This window comes from Macaca nemestrina, chromosome 5 (genome assembly GCF_043159975.1).
Source record: "Macaca nemestrina isolate mMacNem1 chromosome 5, mMacNem.hap1, whole genome shotgun sequence".
Taxonomy (NCBI): Eukaryota; Metazoa; Chordata; class Mammalia; order Primates; family Cercopithecidae; genus Macaca; species Macaca nemestrina.
The window spans coordinates 138300517-138323674 of NC_092129.1; the positions used below are offsets into that span (position 1 = coordinate 138300517).

Consider the following 23158-nt stretch of genomic DNA (forward strand, 5'->3'; position numbering starts at 1 on the left):
AAACTAGTGACTACCTCTTTAACATAATATTTACATGTTACACACTAACAGTCTCTTGTCTCTTTCCTCCATCTTAAAAAAAAAAAAAAAAAAAAAAAAAAACAGCTTCCAAAGGCAGGAGGGAGAAGTCACATATCATATATATCATTATGTTTTTAAAGGTGTGTTTTAAGGTTTGAAACAGGATACTAAGGCTATTAGATGAAATGAGCCCCAAGGTGAGTAGTGTTTACAACTCAAATATTGAACAAGTTTCAGAACTTTAACCATTTCCCTGCAAGCACCCGTCTTCATGCCTGCCTGACCCCCATCACTCAGATGGCAGGACCGAAGCCTGATTACGCCTAACTATCTGCCTGCTCTGAACCTGCAAACAGTAGCTGGGCGTGGACGGAGAAAAGCCCACTGTGCTAATCAGTCTCAGTTTAAATCGACGACCTCAAATCTTAAGTGAGCAGCCAACAGTGTCAGTTAATCCCTAGCAAATCACCTTCTCTCTTTCAAGACAGCAGTTTCATCTCTACACTTCACTGCATCTTCACTAAGTAAATAGGTGCATGAGAATGAGTACTCCCTTGCTTGTTCCTCAGCCCTGCAGCCACTGACCTACTAGAATTAGTATCCTCCATCTCCTTCTCTTTTTTTTTTTTTCCCAGATGGAGTCTTGCTCTGTTGCCCATGCTAGAGTGCAATGGTGCGATCTTGGCTCACTGCAACCTCCACCTGCCGGGTTCAAGCAATTCTCCTGCCTCAGCCTCCCAAGTAGCTGGGATTACAGGCACCCACCACCGCGCCTGGCTAATTTTTGTATTTTTAGTAGAGATGGGGCTTTGCCATATTGGTCAGGCTGGTTTTGAACTCCTGACATCAGGTGATCTGCCAGCCTCGACCTCCCAAAGTGCTGGAATTACATCCTTCTCTTATTATAATGGAACAGCTGTCCCTGCACATGGCAATGGCCTATCCCTCTATTTTGTACTGAATTTTATCTTTTCAAATACTTTAAAACTTTGTTCCTGCAATAATCCTTTCATTTTCTTGCTTTATCAGCTTCTTCTCTGTACCAAATCACTTCTATCTGCATACAAATAAGCCAAATGTTGCTGTTCTTAAAAATAAATAAACAAGCCATGCACAGTGATTCACGCCTGTAATCCCAGCACTTTGGGAGGCCGAGGTGGGTGGATCACCTGAGGTCAGGAGTTCAAGACCAGCCTAGCCAACATGGAGAAACCCCATCTCTACTAAAAACACAAAAATTAGCTGGGCGTGATGGTAGGCACCTGTAATCCCAGTTACTTTGGAGGCTGAGGCAGGAGAATAACTTGAACCTGGGAGGCAGAGGTTGCAGTGAGCCAAGATCATGCCACTGCACCCTAGCCTGGACTTTCATATCGAACACTGAATGACCTCTCCATGTAGATGTCTAATTTGAAACTTAACATGACCAAAGTAGACTTACACAAATAAATAAACATACTCCCTAAAGCCCACAGTCCCGTCCAGCCTCTACTGTTTGTGTTTTTTTTTGTTTTTTTTTTTTTCCTACTTCTCTTTCCTGAAAAATTCCTCCGGAGTTGCCTATGCTTCCTGTCTCCACCTTCTTGTCTCCCCTCCTCTCCCACTCCAGTTGGGCTTTCCTTCCCATCATCCCACTGAAACTGCTCCCATCTTGCCTGATCCATTGGTTAGGTCTCCGCTCTTTTTCTGCTTAACCCCGCACAGCACCTGGCACACTGGCCACTCCCTTCTTCTTGAATACGGTCATCTGGAGACCTTGGTGCAACCACACTCTTTCCAGTTTTCCTCCTGACCCTGACTGCCCTCTCAGCCTCTCCTGCAGGCATCTCCTGTTCCAGCTCCCCAGGAAGCACCCAAGATCTCACCTTCCTCTCTTTTTTTCCATCCTGATCTTCCACTAGATGATCTCATCTCATCCAGGACCACCAATGTGCTAGTAACCCCCCAAATCTACAGCTGCAGCTAGATCTTGCCTCTGCACTCCGGACTTTCATATCGAACACTGAATGACCTCTCCGTGTAGATGTCTAATTTCAAGCTTAACATGACCAAAGCAGACTTTTTATTTCCCTTCCACAGACCCGCTCATTCTCCAGCTTTCCTGTCTCAGTGAATGGCACCACCACCCACCCTGTTATTCGGGTCATAAACTTAGAAATGAATCTTCTCTCCCTTTCTCTGCATCCCATCCATTGGCAAATATAGCCCTACCCTCACATGCAGCCTGAATCTAACCATTTCTCATCTTCACAGCTGCAATCCTGTCCATCACCTCTCTCCTAGACAATGTCAGCAACATCCTTAAAGGCATTGCTGCTTTTGCAATGACCCCCATAGTCAACTCTCCCTCAGTGGAAGGATCTTTCAAAGGCATAAATCAGATCATGTCGCTCCCCTGCTTAAAAACTTCTAATGAACCATTTTATCTGTAAATATGTATTCCTCCTGTCTCTGTCCTCTATAAAAATCTGGAAACAATGACTGACCCAGTAGCAATAAGTATCCCTAGCACCTAGATTGTAGTGTTGAATTACTTTCTCACATTAAAAGTAGCTGGGACTTTTGTAAATGGCTGATTCCAGGTCTGGGGCAAAAAATGGACAAAATAAGCCAGAAACATCTTGCCATAACAGAAAGCAAGGAATCTATCAAAGATTACGAGAGTCATGTCAGAGGGATTCAGAAGCCAAATCAAAAAAGTTCCCACTAACCAAAGATGGGACACTTTTAGCTTTAATGGACACAGCACTGTAATTGAAATGGATTGAAACTGTCAAATAGGCCAAAATCCATGAGTTCACAATGATGCTGAAAGTATAATAATAGCTCACTTTTGGAGAGTGATAGGAACAAATTCATTATCTTGAACACTGATAATCAAAGGGGGAAAAATCAAGCATGTAGCCTTTTCTACATTAACTATACCACTGGTTAACAAATAATTGATTAGGTGAAGCATCTCTTCATGAAAAGACTCCGATTAATAAATGAAAAAGAGATGATAGAATTAACATATCACCATGTTGCACCTTCCAGTGAGTTAACAGATATAGGCATTATGTTATCAGGGCCTGCTAAGATCACAGAAATACAGACAACCAAACATCGATGTACCCTCTGGTGAAGGAGCATCTATGGTCTTGCCAAAGGGATTCAAAATTGTGTCTAATCAAATCTCTACATCCAGGTGCTAATTTGCATGAAATAGAGAAGATAGAGGAACATGTTGAATGTGAGTTGAATGTCGAATATGCAGTCAGCAAAAACCTAGACTGTGGGAAACCACAGATCAAATCTCCCTAGCTATGCAATAGATATACTGTAAGGAAAAGGATGGAGATGCAGCCTATCGATAAAAGGATGTAAAATATCAAGTCGATATGCTTTTTTAAAACACATGCAAGCCTGTGACGTCTAAGGATGTACATTTGGGTGATAAACTGTAAAGAAATGCAATGCAGGCCGAACTTGGTGGCTCACACCTGTAATCTCAGCACTTTGGGAAGCAGAGGTCAGTGGATCACCTGAGGTCAGGAGTTCGAGACTAGCCTGGCCAACATGGTGAAACCCCGTCTCTACTAAAAATACAAAAATTAGCCAAGCATGGTGGTGGGTGCCAGTATCTCAGCTACTCGGAGGCTGAGGCAGGAGAATTGCTTGAACCTGGGAGGCGGAGGTTGCAGAGAGCCAAGATCGCACCATTGCACTCCAGCCTGGGCAACAAGAATGAAACTCCATTTCAAAAAAAAAAAAATGCAGTGATTACTATGAAAGTCAGGGTAATGGTCACCTTTGGGAGAAGGAAGATGGTTGGGGGCAGGGCAGAATCCATGGAGGGGCCGCGGGGTGGCTGCAAAGTTCTATTTCAAGACCTGGGTGGTGGATACAAAGATGTCTGCCTTTGAATTAACAACATTGAAACAAGTCAACATTTCTTTTGGTTGATTTTCTGCATCTATGTTTTATGGTGTGATTTTTAAAAAATCTCTGTTGTAGTGTCTGGCAAACTTTTTATAAAAAGGGCCACATATTAAATATTTTAGGCTTTCCAGGCCAAGAGGCAAAATCGAAGTTGTTATGTAGGTATTTCTATAACCATTTAAAACGTTTACCTTGGAGGCCGAGGCGTGAGGAACGCTTGACACCAGGAGTTCAAAACTGGCCTGGGCAACATAGCGAAACCCCATCTCTTTCAAAAATAATAAAAATAAAATAAAATAAAAATAAATAAAATGTAACTACAGTATTTTTTTTAATGCATAAGGATAAACCTCTAGAATTGAGACCCTCAAGGGTCCACCAATACTTGAATTTCTGATCGAGGGGCTCCAACAGCCACTGGTGTGCCCTGATGACTTTGCCAGATTCCCATGGTAACCGCTCCCCTTCCACCCTGGTCCACATTAACCTCCATGTCTCTAAGCCACAGGCGGACGCAGTCACCAACCTCACTTCCCTAAGAAGCTGGGGGAGGGAAGGGGGCGAGCGTTCTTGCGCACAATGAGCTCCCAGCTACACCCACCAACTCTGGGTGAGCACCCCTCCTAGGAGAAAGGGAGAACCTAAGGGCACCTAAGTCTTAGGCCCCAGGACCAGACAAAAGAACGTTTCCTAAAGCCTGTGTCCAGACTCCCCTCACGAGTCCTTGACTACGTCCTTGTCACTCAAGGTGTGGTCTAGTAGACTAGCAACAGCAGCAGCATCACCGGGGAGCCTGCTAGAAATGCAGAATTTCACCCACTCCAGACCTACCGGATCATAGTCTGCACATTTAACAAGCTAGCAGGAGATCCATATGCATATTAATGTTTGACAAGTGTTGGTTGCTTTCACAATCCAGATAAGCCGATGCCATAAATAAACACATCAAACCAGAAACACCTCTCGTAGGTTGACTTTTTAACCTAGACGCTAAAAGACTGCTTTTATGATTTATAAGAGGAAATTCCCAAAGTTGAGTTCCCCATGCTCAGTAAGAATGAAAATTCCCTCCTATCTTCTCTGACCATCAATCCAGCACAGAATGTCTCACCGATCTTGGGGTCTTGCTCTCAAAGCCAATGGGGAAATCAGAAAGGACACTTTCTACTCCTAGAATAAGAGTGTTACATCTTTTAAACAAGTGAAAGGGAGAGCACAAAGAATGGCTGAATGCCTTGAACGTACCAAGATAAGTAGGTCAAATGGCAACATAAGGGAAAATCCCAACTCCAGGGAAGATAAAACACCACTGTCTTAAACAATGAAAGGAGCACCCCAAACGTTGCTCACAAAACCCAGCTGAGTAACTCCCAAAAAGCAGACCCTATTTGCATGTTAAACCTCAAAATGAAATTCCCACAAATACTGAGACAGTGGATCAGTACCCTTCAGAGAAGTTCCCAGGGTTGGTAACTTCCCTGTCTGATGAGTTTTCTCCACCTCCATCTATCTTGGGAAGCTGCAGGCCTTCAGTTTAACTTCCTCATCAGATGACAGTTGCAAACCAGAACAGACACATCCCAATCCTACATGAACCACTTTGCTTCACTGGGAAATATTAAAAAGAACCTAATGATTCACCAAAGAGCACCACATTTAAAGAAAAGAAAATTATCATTTTTAGTGGCAAAGACAAAATAAGATGAGAGAAAAACCTATTTCAAACAGAAAACAACTAAAAACATTTTTCTAAAAATCCAAGGTACATGCTACAACACAGATGAACCTTGAAAACATTATTTTATGTGAAAGAAGCCGGTTACAAAGAACTACATATTATATGATTCCATTTACATGAAATGTCCAGAATATACAAGTCTGTAGAGACAGAAGGTAGATTAGTGGTTGCCAAGGGCTAGGAGGGATGAGACAATTGGGGGTTAATGGCTAAAGGATTTGGGGTTTCATTTGGAAGTAATGAAAATGTTCTAGAAGGGATTGTGGTGATGGTTGGGCAATTCTATGTAAATATACTAAAAGGCATTGAACTGTATACTTTATTTAAATGGGTGAATTGTATAGTATGTAAATTATATTTCAATAAAGCTGTTTTAAAAAATTATATGGCTCCATACTAGATCCAAGTTTGGAGTTTCTAATATAACACAACGACTTTCTGGGCAAAATCTGAAAAAAAAAAAGGTGATGTCAGTACTGAGTAGAGGCCCCACCAGGTTTGTATGGCAAAACACTCCCATCTCAGTTTGGGAAATAATTTCACAGTCTTGTCTAAAGATCATCAATCTCAGCTGGGCGCTGTGGCTCGTGCCCGTATTCCCAGCACTTCGGGAGGCCGAGGCAGGCAGATCGCCTGAGGTCGGGAGTTCAAGACCAGCCTGACCAACATGGAGAAACCCCATCTCTACTAAAAATACAAAATTAGCCAGGCATGGTGGTGCATGCCTGTAATCCCAGCTACTCAGGAGGCTAAGGCAGGAGAATTGCTTGAACCCAGGAGGCGGAGGTTGCTGTGAGCCAAGATTGCGCTATTGTATTCCAGCCTGGGCAACAAGAGCGAAACTCCATCTAAAAAACAAAACAAAACAAAAATCATCAATCTCACAGAAATCCCCAGCTGATTTTAGCTTCCTGTTCCAGAAACACTGGAAAAACCAAAATAGGCCAAACACACTTTCAAAACAATACCTTTAATCTATGTAGGCAAAGGGAGAAAAAGGGGATCATGGAATAGGAGTTATAGGTGCTGTCAGAATACAAAGTTGAGAATTTACTATCACTATAAAAATTCAAGTCCAATGTCGATTCCCCAAAGAAACTATGCATCCAAAGACTCCAAATAACTTAACACACACAGAATGGTGGCTAAAACAGACCACCTGGATGGTTAAGGCCTTCTCCATTATTACACTGACCTCAGCGCTGGAACCTCTATTGAGTTTTAGCTTGGCAGATTCTCTTCTCTCTTCCCAATCTGTTTAATTTTCCAAGCCAAGGGCATCATGAGAAACCCCATGAGCACCCTGATTGCATCCACAAGGACCTGTTGGCTTCAGGGTCACAGCTGCTACTATGGAAAGACAGAAGGGAGAGGTAGGACGGGTATATCTCTTACCTTAAACGAAAACACACAAAACCTCAGTGCATTAGAAGGCTTAGAGAGTGAAATCTCTGCAGCTATCAGCCAACAGCTTCCTCCTGCCTTGAGGACCTGGATTCTCTCTGATCCCCAGGCAAATGACAAGACCAAATGTTAGGCAATTAATAATATAGCAGATGCTGTTTGGTTTCTGTGTTCTCCTATAGACTCCTGCTTCAAGGGCAAAATGGCGGTGTCTGATGCCAAGGTCCAAGGGAACTGGCAAATGACTAGAACGTTGCCTAGCACATACTAGGTCTTCAAAAACTATTTGTTGAATATCTCTTGAAGGAATGCTGATACTCCCCTGTCACTCTCTGCCTTCTTCCCTCAGCCTGGAAACACCGACACAAACACACACACACACATACACACACACACGAAGTTGAATCCACACTTGTTTATTGCAACCCCATCTGTAACTTTGCATAACTAATAAGCACAACAGCAATTACTGCTAGAATACAGATTTCAATGGGCAGGGCATTTTGTTAATTTTGTACCCTAAACGCCCAAAACAATGCCTAGCACATAGTAGGCTCTCAATATGTGTTTAATGCCGAATGAATTAAAAACCTACTACGTGCCAGGCGCTGTGCTAGATCGACTTCTGCCAGCGACCCAATCGATTACTTCCACACCGGCGGCAGAGCCGCCCCCTGAGTCCTCCTACAGCCAGGGGCCGCTGTAGGAAACGCCTGGCTTCCTTCCCTCGTCACTCTTTGACCCCGTAAAGTCACTGCCCGGAGCTAAGATGGCAGCGTCGGTGGCAGCTGCAGCCCGGCGGCTGCGGCGGGCCATTCGAAGGTCGCTCGCATGGCGGGGCCCCAGCCATCGGCTGCTCTCATCGGAGCCCCCTGCAGCCAAGGCCTCGGCCGTGAGGGCCGCCTTTCTGAACTTCTTTCGGGACCGCCATGGCCACCGGCTGGTGCCCTCCGCCTCCGTGCGGCCCCGCGGCGACCCCAGTTTGCTTTTTGTCAACGCGGGCATGAACCAGGTGAGGGCCGAACCATACTGATAGGGAGCGGAGTTTGTGAGTTTTCCGGTGAGAAAGACGCTGCAGGATGGGCAAAAGAAGCGAGAGGCGGAGTTCGTAGCTTTTGGGGAAAGAGGGCGGTGCTTGGTTGGGTAAAGTGATGGGGGTACGGCGCTCAGAGTATAGGGAGGGCTTCGGGAGGGCTTGGGGAGGGCTTGAACTGGGAACTTCTGAATTGGAATTGAGTATTTGGTCCAGAAATGGCTGGAGTGGAATCCCGTGGGGGCAGACTGGTGGGGGAAATCCCATTTCATTTATTCGCTCTTTAAATAAAGATAACGCTTTCATTAAATGTTTATTGATCACCTGTTGTGTGCTGAGTACTATTCTCTAAGCTTTTGATTTTTATCAGCCACTTACCTTTTCTAGACTTCATTGTCCTCATCTGTAAAATAGGGGCGGCGTAAGTTAATCTTAGAGGCCGTCTGGGATCCCTACTAAATAAGTCTTAGTTTTGTACCCTGAAGTTATTGGGTGTGGTTGAAGAAGCTGAGACGGAGGATGCCACATTTCAGTGCCCTGTTTCCAGCTCCCAACACATTCCTCCTTTTACCTTGCCCATTTTACTAGCAGAGGGTCTCCGGTTCATGATTTATTTACCTCTTCTGTGCTCCCCACATACCAGAGATGGCTGTCTCCAGGCTCCCAGGTTGTCCTCCTAGACCAAGATTACAGTGCACTCTCAGGGGCACTGTCAGCCTTCGGTCTGAACAGCCATCCCTAAACCCACTCCCCACATTTCCCTTCTACTGAGAAATTGCGATATCCCTCTCCTCCTCCCCACTCTATGTGCTTCCAGTTCAAGCCAATCTTTCTGGGCACCGTGGATCCACGAAGCGAAATGGCAGGCTTCCGACGTGTGGCCAACAGCCAGAAATGTGTGAGAGCTGGAGGACGCCATAACGACCTGGAAGATGTGGGTCGAGACCTTTCCCATCATACCTTCTTTGAAATGCTTGGCAATTGGGCCTTTGGGGGTGAATATTTTAAGGTGAGTCTCTGGAGAGCATTGATCAGCCAAGAAGGGAGTCAGTTTGTCCTGTTTCCATTGTACTGTCTGCTTAGGCAGGGCCTAATACCAGATGTGGAGGCAAAGTGCTAGTTGAGCAGGTGTAACAGGAATTACCTTGCTTCCCTGATTGGATTGTAAGTCCCTCAAGGGCAGAGACTGTGCTTCCTGCCTAATGACTACTCAAAAATTGTTGTTTGAGCAAATGGTCAAATAGCAATGCTAAGGTACTTACTAAAGTTAAAGATCACTCCAGGCTAGAGTAGGCAGAGAATTTCATGTGAAAGTGGGACTTGTTCTGGGGCTTGAAAGAAGATAGGATTTAGAAGAAGGGGAAGCTTTCTGGGCAGTAAACACTCAGAGGCAGTAATGGTTCATGGCTTATTCTGGGAACAAGATGGCCGCAGAAATGCTTTTGTCTTAAGTGGGGGGCTAAACTCATGTGGCTTGATTACTTCAGTGGGGTCTCCGTCTCACCCATCTTCCTCCCCCGACCCCATGCTGGTTTCTGCTGCAGGAGGAGGCATGTAGCATGGCCTGGGAACTGCTGACTCAGGTCTATGGGATCCCTACGGAAAGGCTCTGGGTCTCCTACTTTGATGGTGACCCTAAGGCAGGGTTGGAGCCAGACTTGGAGACCAGGGACATTTGGCTGAGCTTAGGGTAAGTCAACCCCCTACTTATGTTCATTCCTGGAGGGCAGAAGGACTGGATAATGGAGACCACCAGCACCAATCCTCAGAGTCTCAGCATTTCATTCCAGGATACTGTGGACTTAGCCCTGTTCTTCCTCTTGCTGAGCTTCGACTTGAGGGAGGGGCTCTCGTGGCAGAGAGGGTCCCAGCTTCTGGGTCTGTCTATCTCTCACCACTCGCCTGCCTTTCTCCTCAGGGTGCCTGCTACTCGTGTGCTTTCTTTTGGACCACAAGAGAACTTCTGGGAGATGGGGAATACCGGCCCTTGTGGACCCTGTACCGAGATCCACTATGACCTTGCTGGTGGGGTGGGAGCCCCCCAGCTGGTAGAACTTTGGAACCTGGTCTTCATGCAACACAACAGGTAAGGGGGTGCGGAAGCAGGACGAGAATCCCTGGCTAGAAGTGGAAAAGGTGGCAATTAGAAGACTTTGATCTGTTTCGTATAAAAACAAACACGTAAATGATGCTTACCATGTGCCAGGCACAATTCTCATCACCTTGTAGATAATAACTGATTTAATTGTAGTCTTTGCCTGTGACAGCTTAAACAAGTCACTGCTATTCTCTGTTGAACTTGATGATCAACAAGTTGAGTTGAACTTGATGATCTCAGATTTTCTTCTAGCCTTGACATGTCTTTCTAGGGGCAAAGAATTCTGTCCCAAGATGGGATGTCTGCTGCCCAGGCAAGGGCCCAAGCAGGGGTGAGAGTGGAGATAGCCCTATATGAGAAAGGACAGGACCCCAAGGCCATCATCATCTGCTACTGCAGGGTGGCAGGGGAAGATACTGATTGTCTGGTTCCTCCCATTGTCAGCCCCCTTAGGCTCCCCGCCACCCAACATTACTCCACTTGGGCATCTCACACCTGTAATCCTGGGTGGGGCCTCACCTTGCACACCTTCCCTGGACAGAGAGGCAGATGGAAGCCTGCAGCCCTTGCCCCAGTGGCATGTGGACACAGGAATGGGCCTGGAAAGGCTGGTGGCTGTGCTGCAAGGCAAACACTCCACCTATGACACTGACCTCTTTTCCCCGCTGCTCCACGCCATACAGCAGGTGAGTGCCTCTTCCCTTCCAGAAGCCCTCCAACTTGCTCATCATAGCCCTCAGCCCCATTGCATTCCATCTTTGTTGAGAACTGAGAGTGTTCTCAGCATCTGAGGGCAATAACCAACCAAGAATTCCAAGACGTCAAGCAAGACACTAGGATTCATTACTTATTACCTGCTGTTCCTCCTAACTCCTTACCTCTTTCATTTATTCAGAAAATACTTGTTGAGTGCTTGCTTTATGTTAAGTCCTTTGTGTTTGGTACAGAAGACACAGCAGAAAGCAGGAAAGAGATCATGGAGATTATATGCTAGCATGAGAGATAGACAATAAATGTGTTAAAGAACAAAGTAATAGCTTACAGATTGTGAACAGGCAGTAAACATGGATGAAAGTAACTAGGAAGAAGGAGGGGTACAGAGGAATCTTAGATAAGGTACTTGGGGAAGGCTCACCAAGAAGATGACCTTTGAGCTGAGCCCCGAAGAAGGAGGAGTCAGCCACAAGAAGCTCTTTCCAGGCAGAGGGGACAGCAGGTACCAAGGACCTTGGTACTGATGGATTAGATGGGGAGGGGAGAGAGACATCAAAGATGGCTCCCAGGCTATTGGCTTGAGCAACACAGTGAATGGCATGACTGTTTACTGAGATGAAGAAGCCTGGGGAAGAGAGAGCTTTGGAGCTAGGTGAATCAAGCTCTCTGCTTTGGAGCATTTCCATGTGTGTATAGCTTATACCCTCCCCGTTGCCCCCCAAGAAAGGGCTTGACATGTGCCAGAAACAAAAAGGTGGCCAGCCAGCTAAAGGAGAATCCCATGGGATATAATAGGAACATGTGTCAGTTAGCTTTTGCTGTATAACAAACCACCCTAATGCTCTGTGGCTTAATCACCAACCATGTATTTGCCCCCTGAGTCTGTGAGCTAGAGTTTAGGCTGGGCTTAGCTGGCTCATACTTTGGTCTTGTGTGAGCTCACTCATCCATCTGTGGTCAGCTGAGAGGCAGCTCCTCCTCTGGGGCTTGGCTGGCTGTCAGTTTGGAGGCAGTAGGGGTGACTGGGCCATGTGTCTGTCATCACCTAGCTGGCTGGTCTGGGCTTGTCCACATCACAGCTCAGCAAGGTTCCAAGACAGAGAGCAGACACATAGGCTTAGAACAGTGTTGTTTCCAGTATATTCTGTGGGTCAAAGCAAGTCACAAAGCCAGCACAGATTCAGGGGATAGAGAAACAGAGTCTATCCCTTGATGGGAAACAGCTGTAAAGTCCCATTTTTTTTTTTTTTTTTTTTTTTTTTTGAGACGGAGTCTTGCTCTGTGGCCCAGGCTGGAGTGCAGTGGCCGGATCTCAGCTCACTGCAAGCTCCGCCTCCCGGGTTCACGCCATTCTCCTGCCTCAGCCTCCGGAGTAGCTGGGACTACAAGCGCCCGCCACCACGCCCGGCTAGTTTTTTGTATTTTTAATAGAGACGGGGTTTCACTGTGTTAGCCAGGATGGTCTCGATATCCTGACCTCGTGATCCGCCCGTCTCGGCCTCCCAAAGTGCTGGGATTACAGGCTTGAGCCACCGCGCCCGGCCTGTAAAGTCCCATTTTTAAAGTGGCGTATGCATAGGAAAGGGCCATTTTTGTGAACAGTCTACCACAGACAAGAGGGCAGAGTTCAGTCTTGGGGGCCTTGAAGTCCAAAGTGGGGCTTTGATTCTCAGAGTGGCAAGAAGGGTTCTAAGGGCTGGGCACGGTGGTTCATGCCTATAATCCTAGCACTTGGGGAGGCAGAGGGAGGCGGTTTGCTTGAGGTCGGGAGTTGGAGACCAGCCTGGCCAACATGGCAAAACCCTGTCTACTAAAAAATAGAAAAATCAGCAAGGCATGCTGGCACATACCTGTAGTCCCAGCCACTTAGGAGGCTGAGACAGGAGAATCACTTGAACCCAGGAGGTGGAGGTTGCAATAAACTGAGATCGTGCTACTGCACTTCAACCTGGGCAACAGAGTGAGACTTCATCTCAAAAAACATAAATAAATAAAAATGTACATCAGATCATGTCACTCTCCACTGATAACACTTTTTTTTTTTTTTTTTTGAGACAGAGTCTTGCTCTGTCACCCAGGCTGGAGTGCAGTGGCATGATCTCAGCTCACTGCAACCTCTGCCTCTTGGGCTCAAGCAATTCTCATGCCTCAGCCTCTAGAGTAGCTGGGATTACAGCCACCTGCCGTCACACAAAAAATCTGTATATTTTTAGTACAGATGGGGTTTCACCAAGTTGGCCAGGCTGGTTTGAAACTCCTGACCTCGGGTGATCACCCGCCTCAGCCTCCCAAAGTGTTGTGATTACAGGTGTGAGCCACCACGCCCAGCATGATGTACACTTTTAAAAGCCTACTTCTGTTGCTGTGTGGAGGATGAACTGGAGGGAGATGAGAGCAGAAACTTAGGAATCAATTGGGAAGCTATTATCGATCCAAGCAAGAACCACAGGGCATGACTTCGGCTAACAGCAGTGGAAGTAGAGACAAGTAGATTGATCTGAGAGATCTCATGGAGGTAGAAGCAAAAGGACCCACTGATGGATTACGATGGGTAGGGGAAAGAATTCAAAGATGGCTCCCAGACGATTGAGCAACACAGTGAATGGCATGACTGTTAGATGAAGAAGTTTGGGGAAGAGAGAGGTTTGGAGCTAGGTGAATCAAGCTCCCTGCTTTGGAGCATTTCCATGTATGTAGCTTACACTCTCCCTCCCTGCCCACCCCTACAAAAGATGGGAGAGGCAAGAACAGGCAGTGGAGAGCATCTGGAGTCCAACAGGCCCGGCTGAGATCTCAGATCTGCTCCTTGAGAGCTGGGTAGCTTTGTGTCACTGAGTTCCTCTGAGCCTCAGCTTCCTCCTCTTTAAAGCAAGGATACTAATACCTCCTGGAATGGGCTGTTTTGGGGATTAGAGTTCATGTTGTTCAAGTTCTCACCCAGTTCTGATAGTAGAAATTCAGTAAATGATCACAGATATGTTCACTTGTAGCACCAAATATGAGCCCCATGAGGGCAGGGGCTGGCTCCTGCTCATCCATGAGGCTTCTCAGCCCAGGACTGGACTGGCAAGGCCATTCTGGATGTGGTTGGCTTTAGGGCTGAGTTCAGATGCTCTAGAGGCGATAAAGAGCACCTACCTGGGCCAGTTCAGGCAGGGCCACTGGCTGACTCTTTCTCTCCTGCTTCCCAGGGCTGCAGGGCACCCCCTTACTTGGGCCGGGTAGGGGTGGCAGACGAGGGGCGCACAGACACAGCGTACCGCGTGGTGGCTGACCACATCCGCACACTCAGTGTCTGCATCTCTGATGGCGTCTTCCCTGGGATGTCAGGTCCCCCGTGAGTCTGGAAGGGCTACAGAGAGGACAGGGGCTGCTGGGGGTCGCAGGTGGAGGAGGGAAGGAAGAGGAGAGGTGGGTCTGGTTGAGCCAGTAGGAGGAATGGGGAGAGGGAGAGCTTTGGGGTGGGAGCGCACACTGTGGATCTTGTCCTTCCCACTCCCCATATTGCTGACCATGAGCTGCTAGGGGTTCATGTCTGGGCTCTGAACCCCTTTAGGCTGGTTCTTCGTCGGATCCTCCGTCGAGCTGTACGTTTCTCCATGGAGATCTTAAAGGCACCACCTGGCTTCCTAGGCAGCCTGGTGCCTGTAGTGGTGGAGACATTGGTAAGGACAGAGCTTCTTCTCCACTGTGGGCCTCCCTGGGCACTTTGGGGAGCCTACCACTGAGCCTAGACAGTGCCCCCAGCCTGGGTGCCCAGAGGTCCCCACCCTAAATGTCCAGCCCAGCATCCTATCAGCAAGCTAAGAAAGCTGTCCTTGCTTACAAGAAGCAGGAAAACGGCCGGGCGCGGTGGCTCAAGCCTGTAATCCCAGCACTTTGGGAGGCCGAGACAGGCGGATCACGAGGTCAGGAGATCGAGACCATCCTGGCTAACCCGGTGAAACCCCGTCTCTACTAAAAAAATACAAAAAAAACTAGCCGGGCGAGGTGGCGGGCGCCTGTAGTCCCAGCTACTCGGGAGGCTGAGGCAGGAGAATGGCGTAAACCCGGGAGGCAGAGCTTGCAGTGAGCTGAGATCTGGCCACTGCACTCCAGCCTGGGCGACAGAGCGAGACTCCGTCTCAAAAAAAAAAAAAAGAAGCAGGAAAACTTGAGGCTCCTTGCCCAAACCGCTGAGCCTTTGACCTCATGACCCCCTTCTGCCACCCTACAGGGAAACCAGTTCCCCATTTGAGTCCCTCTCCCAGCCCCTCAATGTGTCTGAGCCTCCAGGGCAAGTGTCCTCAGGGAGGCCCAGGTTGGGGAGGTGGGGGTGGGTTGGTTGCCTTTCACACCTCCTCAGCCCTCTCCACCTCCCCCAGGGAGATGCTTATCCAGAACTGCAAAGGAACTCAGCCCAGGTACTGGATTCCGGTGGGAGAGAAAGGGGTTGATGGGAGAGTTGTGGAGAGAGACCCTCCTTTCAAGGAGACCTAGCTCCACTTCTGCTCTGTCTGGTTCAGATCTCCAACCTGGTGTTAGAGGACGAGGCAGCCTTCCTGGCCTCCCTGGAGCGGGGTCGGCGGATCATTGATCGGACTCTGAGGACCCTGGGGCCTTCAGATATGTTCCCTGGTCAGTGGGATACCTAGCCCATGCACAAGGGACTTGCTGAGACTTGCCAGGGTGGGCAGAGGAGGGAGCTCTGGGCCAGCCCCCTGCCTCATGTCCACCCCCAACCTCTGCCCAATGTTCCTCTCTCCCTGGACTCTCCTTCCATACCCAGACCCCTCTGCAGCAGGAACACCACCCTGCCTCTCCCTATGTCCACACTGCCCGGCTAGCCCTGCCTCCTGCTTTCCTAGGTTGGCTTCATGCATAGACTGAGCTTCCCTCCTCCCTTGAAATGACCTGTGCCCAGGGAGTACCCTGGACTACCCCCAGCTCTGGCCTTGAGGCATGAAGCCTGAATGTGACCCCTCTCCTGAGGCTACCCAGTATGGAGGGGGTATTTGTGTTTGGCATCTGGTGGCTTCTGCGTGGTTAGAAGGGCCCTGGACCTTATTTTTCTCCCCTTCTTTGTCTAATCCCTCCCTTGTCAACACTCTTTGTCTTCCTTTCTTAAAGCTGAAGTGGCCTGGTCCTTGTCACTGTCTGGAGACCTGGGGCTCCCCTTGGACATGGTAGAGCTGATGCTGGAGGAGAAAGGGGTCCAGCTGGACTCCACTGGACTGGAGCGGTTGGCCCAGGAGGCGGCCCAGGTACAAGCTGTGGCACCCCCATGCTGGTTCTGTTGGGACACCCCTTCCCCAGCCCTGAGCTCCTGGGGGAAGAGCTGTGGATATTGAGAGAAATCAAGAGTCTGAGATAGGATCTGTCCCCTCACCTGGGAGGTTTCTAAAACCTCAGGCCACGACTTGTAGAAAGCATCACTAGCCAATGGGCTAAACACAAGAGCAGAAGCCAGCACAGCTTCCTGGAGAGGGGCCTTCCAGGGGCAGCGGTGGGCAAGAAGGCCTAATCCCGAGGATCCCACATGATGGATGGTTCACCAACCCGCCCAGGGGCTCTAGCAGGCAGCCAAGCCCTGAATTCTTATTCCAGAAGGGCTGCAGAGTCCACAGCTGTGTGGCAGGGACAGGGCCCTGCGAGGCTGAAGTCCCACTTTCATTCTCCATGTACTTCTTCCATGCCCATCCTGCAGCACCAGGCACGGCAGGCTGAGCCAGTTCAGAAGCAGGGATTGTGGCTTGATGTCCATGCACTGGGGGAGCTGCAGCGCCAAGGAGTGCCCCCAACTGACAGCAGCCCCAAGTACAACTACTCCCTGCGACCCAACGGAAGTTATGGTGAGAGCCTGGACCGAGGTCTGCCACCACAAGCTTGCCTGACCATGACTAAGACGAATGTCCAAGATGGTTGCTGCTGGCCCCTGTGTATTCCCCAGGATGGCCACCAGGGGTCTCTGTGGCCCCCAGCTGGAAGTGCCCTGCGGGGTGCCTGTTAGCCCCAAGGCACAGACCCACCTTCACGTCCCCAGCCCCTGCCCACCACTAATAACCATTCTGTTCCCTGGCAGAGTTCGGCACCTGTGAGGCCCAGGTGTTGCAACTGTATACAGAGGACGGGACAGCAGTGGCCTCTGTGGGGAAAGGCCAGCGTTGTGGCCTCCTCTTGGACAAGACCAACTTCTACGCAGAACAGGGGGGCCAGGCTTCAGACCGTGGCTACCTGGTGCGGGTAGGGCAAGAGGTGAGTCTCCACCACAGCCCAGGCTGATTTCTGTGGGTGGCAGACCCAAGCCTGGGTGGGAGCCAAGGGGAGGGAAAGGCTACAGGCACTTTGACCCCTACCCTTCCCCAGGACGTGCTGTTCCCAGTAGCCCGGGCCCAGGTCTGTGGGGGTTTCATCCTGCATGAGTCAGTAGCCCCTGAGTGCCTACAGATCGGGGACCAGGTGCAGCTGCATGTGGATAAGGTAAGGATCCTCCCTAACTGTTCCCAATACCCTGCAGCCCTTCACTCTCCCCACCCCCTGCCCGCACCCAGGACCCTGGGTGACAAAAGTATTTCAGGCCTGGCGTCTAGCCTGCATGGCGAAGCACACGGCCACCCACCTGCTGAACTGGGCACTGCGGCAGACCCTGGGCCCTGGCACAGAGCAGCAGGGCTCCCATCTCAATCCTGAGCAGCTGCGCTTGGATGTGACCACCCAGGTGAGCCCGGCACAGAAAGACAGGCTTCATGTGAGGTGACAGGCTTAAAGAGAGACAGCCTGCTGTGAGCGGGTTGCCCTTAGAGGCCTGGGCTCTAGGCCCAGCACAGCCACCCAATCACTATGGGACCCTGGGCAAGTCCTTTCCCCTTGGGCTCCTCGTGCACCAGTGAGGAATCAGGCTACAGAGTAGCTAGGGCCTCACCCAGCTCTGATGTGGGATCCTGAAGGCCCTCCAGCAGGGGCCCTCCCTTCACCTCCAGCCACTCCTTCCTTGTTTCTACTGCCACCCGAGACATTCTTGCTCAAACTGGGCTGCCCTCTCCCTCTGCTGCCACCCTGTCTCCCTGCCCTTCTTACACATCTGGCTCAAATCCTTTCTCCAGGAAGTACTTGCTGGCTAATCCCCATCCCACCTGCTTATTCCCTGCCCCTGCATCCCCCCATCCTGTAGTTCTCTCTTCCATTGGGCTGCCCCTTGTAAGCTCCATGTGGGTACAGCCTCCTTTTTCTGTTTCTTCAACTTTTGGTGCCTAGTGAAAGGCCTGGAGCTTCCAGTAAGCCCAACTCCCAGATAGCTTTCTAAGGAAAAGAATTGTCTGCTCAGCTAGTGTTTATTGAGCACCTATCATGTGCTAGCCACTATTCTAGAACCTGGGGATAGCTCAGTGATGGGGATAGCTCAGTGAACATTGACCATGTTTCAGTGCATCAGTTACAGGTGTGGGGCTGACTGCATGTTGGTCTTTCCATTTCCTCCCCACCCCTCCAGACCGCATTGACCCCAGAGCAGCTCCGGGCAGTGGAGAACACTGTGCAGGAGGCCGTGCAGCAGGATAAGCCTGTGTACATGGAGGAGGTGCCCCTGGCGCTCACTGCCCAGGTCCCTGGCCTGCGCTGTCTGGATGAAGTGAGTTGGGGAAGCCCTTTTGGTAGAGATCGGGGGCCTCCTTCAGGCATACCTGGAGGCTTTATCCTTCTCCTTTGGCGGTTAACGGGCCTGTCCCCTCTTGACCTCAGGTTTACCCAGACCCTGTACGGGTGGTGTCAGTGGGGGTACCCGTGGCCCATGCATTGGACCCAGCCTCCCAAGCCGCACTGCAGACCTCTGTGGAGCTGTGCTGTGGGACGTGAGTCACTCCTTTGTGCTGCCTGGCCCAGGGGCCCCAGATCCTCGCCCTTCCCTTGGTCTTTGGAGCCATCAGCCCTTGATGGGAGATGCACTCTGGCTTCTCCCTTGTCTCCTGTCGTGCGCCCTGACATTCTGTTCCCTCCTTCCTCCCACAGGCACCTGTTACGTACAGGGGCTGTAGGGGACCTGGTTATCATCGGGGACCGCCAGCTTTCCAAGGGCACTACCCGCCTGCTGGCCATCACTGGGGAGCAGGCCCAACAGGTCAGCTTGCCAGTAGGCCTGGGACTTCTGGGTTGAGTGGGTGCATGGGACACACGCAGGTGACATGCTCGGGCTCAGGGGTGCCCAGCAGAAGAGCCAGCATTAATACTTGCACACCAATGTGGCCATAGCAGCTGTTGGCAGCTGGCATGTGTTTTATTTGGTGCTGGTGCCTTGACTGGTCTTGATTGTTATATCTTATTTGTCCCTGACCAGTAATGAGTTGAGAGGCCTTGTCCTGGGGAGATGAATGTAAGCCTGGCGGCCCTGACCCTCCTGTCCCCTCCCTGCAGGCCCGAGAGCTAGGCCAGAACCTGGCTCAGGAAGTGAAAGCAGCCACTGAGCGACTGAGTCAGGGGAGCCGGGATGTGGCAGAGGCACTGAGGCTGTCCAAGGACATAGGACGACTCATTGAAGTGAGGGCCACGCCTACTGTGGAGCTGTTCGCCACCCTCTCCTGGCCCTATTCCCTCCCCTATTCCTCCCTGGACCCCTCTAGACTCTCCCTAGCACTCCAATCGGGTTGGGCTCCAGCTGGCCCAGATGTTTGTCTACAGGGTGGGTGTCTTCCCTGGCCCTGCTGGTCCCTACCTCAGAGACTATGGCTCAGGGAAGGGCAGGGGTGATGCACTGCTTCTGGCCATAGGCTGTGGAAACTTCTGTGATGCCCCAGTGGCAGCGGCGGGAGCTGCTGGCCACACTGAAGATGCTGCAGCGGCGTGCCAACACTGCCATCCGTAAGCTGCAGATGGGGCAGGTGAGAGGAGGTTTGGCTGCACCCATGTGCCCAGAGACACTCCAGCACATATACTGAGAAGTCTCAAGGGCTGGGGCGTGGGGGTGAGTCTGAGGCTGTGCAAGGACATGGGGACGGGGTGGTGGCAGCTTCTTCCTTCTCCCGCCAGCTGAGAACCATCACCCAGGCCATTCCCCCACTTCTCTCTCTTTCAAACTGTGTTTCTCCCCCAACTCCCAAGTCTGGCTCAGGCCCCCCAACCCCGGAAGCCTGCTGACTTGATTAGTGCCATTCAGCCCTGATTACACCTCCACTGTGGATCCCCTTTCTCCCGCCCACTCCTGGTCCATCTGTGCTCTGACCTTCCTCCTTTCACCTTCAGCGACCTATTTGTAGGGGCCTGAAGCTATGATGAAAGTGGCAAGGGAGATGAGGAAGGACACATGTGGGACCCAAAAAGGAGGCCACCCTAGGCAGAGTCCCTGCCCCCTCTGCCTAGAGCTGATGACCTTTGGGGTGGGTGGGGGAAGCAGGGGATTGCTTAGCTGGGTCTCAGTTCAGAGGTGGGGGCTAATTGGAAACTTGCCTCTCAGCCTGACCCCTCTGCTCATCCTTCCTGCCCCATAGGCTGCAAAGAAAACTCAGGAGCTGCTGGAGCGGCACTCGAAGGGGCCTCTGATTGTGGACACGGTCTCTGCTGAGTCTCTCTCAGTGAGTGCTGGCCAAGCGGGGCTGCCCCAGGGTCTGAGGAGGGCAAAGTCCTGACCAGGAGGTAGCTAGGGGTCTGGGAAGCTATGGGCTCACCATCTGTCTTTCATGGTCCAGGTGCTGGTGAAGGTGGTACGGCAGCTGTGTGAGCAGGCCCCCAGCACATCTGTGCTCCTACTCAGCCCCCAGTCCATGGGGAAGGTGCTGTGTGCCTGTCAGGTGGCCCAGGTGAGGGAAGTGGGAGAGCAGCCCACCACCCCCATTAATACCCATCCTGGTCCAGCTGTCTGATCCTACACCTTTAATTCTTCCCAGACAAAGGGGCCAAGGCTGGGTGGAGGTATCTATGAGAATACTCCAGGACAGGGATAGGGGAATCTCCTTGTTCCTAAAAACAGCCCCTCCCTACTCCAGAAAGCACCAGAGATTCCTTAATTACCAGCCCCTCCCAGGCCTCACATCCCTTGTAAACAAGTAGCAGATGTTCACATTCATAAACCTCCCCACACACATTTCCATCCCAAACCTTCTCCGACTTGTCACCCGACTGCCCCACCATGTGCCCAGCTGGGAAGCGGGCGCTGATCACCTTCAACTCCACTCTTGAGGGTACCTTGGGTGGATGCTGGCAGGGAGGGCCACTCTGCATCGCTTCCCCTTCTGATTCTGTTCCTAGGGTGCCATGCCCACTTTCACAGCAGAGGCCTGGGCACTGGCAGTGTGCAGCCACATGGGGGGCAAGGCCTGGGGCTCGCGAGTGGTGGCCCAAGGCACCGGAAGCACTACTGACCTGGAAGCTGCCCTCAGTACAGCCCGAGCCTATGCCCTCAGCCAGCTCTGACCCAGGCCCACCCGGGGACCCACATGGACTAAAGGCAATGCCAGGAGCCCTGAAGGAGCCAGCAGAATCTTCCCACTGGCTGAAGCAAGGACTAGAGGCTGGAGGCCAAGCAACTGAACCAAAGAGGATCACCTGGGCCAGGCCCTACCTGACACAAGGAGACATGGGCTAGGGAAGGCAGAAGTGGGCCCAAAGACACACACCCCCTTGCTGAATGAGAAGACATGGGCAATTATGGCTGTGACTGCACATTAGAAATTATTTCACTGGCCGGGTATGGTGGTTCACGCCTGTAATCCCAGCACTTTGGGAGGCCGAGGCAGGATCATGAGGTCAAGAGATCAAAACCATCCTGGCTAACACGGTGAAACCCCATCTCTGCTAAAAATTCAAAAAATTAGGCGTGGTGGCACACGCCTGTAGTCCCAGCTACTCGGGAGGCTGAAGCAGAAGAATCGCTTGAACCTGGGAGGCGGAGGTTGCAGTGGGCTGAGATCGCACCACTGCACTCCAACCTGGGTGACAGAACGAGACTCTGTCTCAAGTAAATAATTTCACAGAGGACAGGAAGCTGCAGAGGTTCTGTTACTTTAAAAAAGAGTAGTTTTGCCCCTCCCAGCAACCTGGTATGGGTGCCCTAACACCAGTCTGAACTCACACTGTCTGAAAGGCCACCCAGGATCCAAATCAGGCCATCTTCATTGCCATGAGTGTTCAGACAGGCTCTGCGTGCCAGGCAACAGTGGGCCCTGACAAAGGGCTCCTTGGCTACTGGGACAACACGGAACCATCCTGTGAAAATCATTTCAGCAGTGGAGACCTTTGCTATCACTTCTTTCATTAGCAATGACCTCTAAATTAAATTAGGCCCTGCTGGTTTGTCGATGAGCAACTGAGAACGTGGCGGGCACCAAACACGATTCCTTCCTTCATGGAGCCTGCTTCTTGTGGAGGAAACAGGCAGTAAAGCAAAAGAAGAGGGTCAGGCTTGGTGGCTCATGCCTATAATCCTGGCATTTTACGAGGCTGAGGTTGGAGGATTGCTTGAGGCCAGAAGTGCAAGACCAGCCTGCGCAAACAGCAAGACCCTGTCTACAAAAAAAAAAAAAAAAATGATCTTCCTGCCTCAGCCTCCCAAGTAGCTGAGACTACCCACACTTTGGTCCCAGCTACTTGGGAGGCTGAGGTGGGAAAATCACTTTAGCCCAAGAATTCAAGGCCACAGTGAGCTATAATTGCACCACTGCACTCCAGGCAACAGAGTGAGGCCCTGTCTTAGAAGGGAGAAAGTGTCAGATGGTGATGAGGTCTGGGGGGAAAAATAGATAATGGGGATTAGGAGTGTGGATGGTGGTATTCCCTCACCAAGAGGTGGCATGTGAGCAGGCAGCTGGGAGGTGAAGGTGTGACCCATGTGGAAATCTGAGGGAAAAGCATTCCAGGCTGAGGGAACAGCCAATGCAGATGCTGTGAGGTGGCCAGTGCCACTGAGCAGTGAGCTGCTATAGGGGCAGGTGATGAGGTTGGAGAGCGGGGTCAGACAAACTACACTTCTTAAAACAAGTTGTACAGCACCTGCCTCAAGCCTGAGCTAAAGCTGAAAATTGACACCTCAAAGCAGGTGGAAGCCAAGAGATGGAGGAAAGCCCTCCTTCCCTACTAGAATGAGTCCACCTCAGACAGCCAGATGTTGGACCTCTGCCTCTGTTCCTAGATCTCTGTTGCTAGATGAAGGAAAGGGCCCCAGGGGACCCATGTTCAAATCAAGGGCTCCCTGGGTACCAAGTTCTGTGTAGTAAAAATTCTAGCAGCGTGGGCCTGCCTGACATCATTTTCTGCACAGTTTCTCATT

At 50.6% G+C, this 23158-nt stretch overlaps 1 protein-coding gene across 2 annotated transcripts; it reads left to right on the forward strand.

Moving 5' to 3' along the window:
- The first annotated feature begins 7828 nt into the window (after positions 1 to 7828).
- LOC105489538 (alanyl-tRNA synthetase 2, mitochondrial) lies at positions 7829 to 23121 on the forward strand. Of its 2 annotated transcripts, XM_011754377.2 has the most exons (22): positions 7829 to 8096; positions 8935 to 9126; positions 9662 to 9807; positions 10036 to 10203; positions 10757 to 10901; positions 14121 to 14266; positions 14486 to 14594; positions 15294 to 15332; positions 15435 to 15546; positions 16039 to 16172; positions 16616 to 16760; positions 16991 to 17163; positions 17275 to 17388; positions 17486 to 17626; positions 18398 to 18535; positions 18646 to 18755; positions 18913 to 19021; positions 19315 to 19437; positions 19668 to 19778; positions 20385 to 20468; positions 20583 to 20693; positions 21142 to 23121. In XM_011754377.2, the coding sequence occupies exons 1-22, from the start codon at positions 7854 to 7856 to the stop codon at positions 21304 to 21306; spliced, it is 2958 nt and encodes a 985-aa protein (XP_011752679.1). In that variant the 5' UTR covers positions 7829 to 7853; the 3' UTR covers positions 21307 to 23121. The 2 variants fall into 2 exon arrangements, with proteins under 2 accessions (XP_011752679.1, XP_070953081.1); XM_071096980.1 differs by lacking the exons at positions 10757 to 10901; positions 14121 to 14266 and having other exon boundaries at positions 7836 to 8096.
- Positions 23122 to 23158: the final 37 nt, after the last annotated feature.

What these genes read in the sequence shown, in the direction of transcription:
- LOC105489538 (XM_011754377.2), top strand. Translation starts at nt 7,854, where the DNA reads ATGGCAGCGTCGGTGGCAGCTGCAGCCCGGCGGCTGCGGCGGGCCATT. An exon ending in TGCAAAGGAACTCAGCCCAG is followed by an intron (nt 15,333 to 15,434) that starts GTACTGGATTCC and finishes TGTCTGGTTCAG; the next exon opens with ATCTCCAACCTGGTGTTAGA. An exon ending in GTGCCTGTCAGGTGGCCCAG is followed by an intron (nt 20,694 to 21,141) that starts GTGAGGGAAGTG and finishes TTCTGTTCCTAG; the next exon opens with GGTGCCATGCCCACTTTCAC.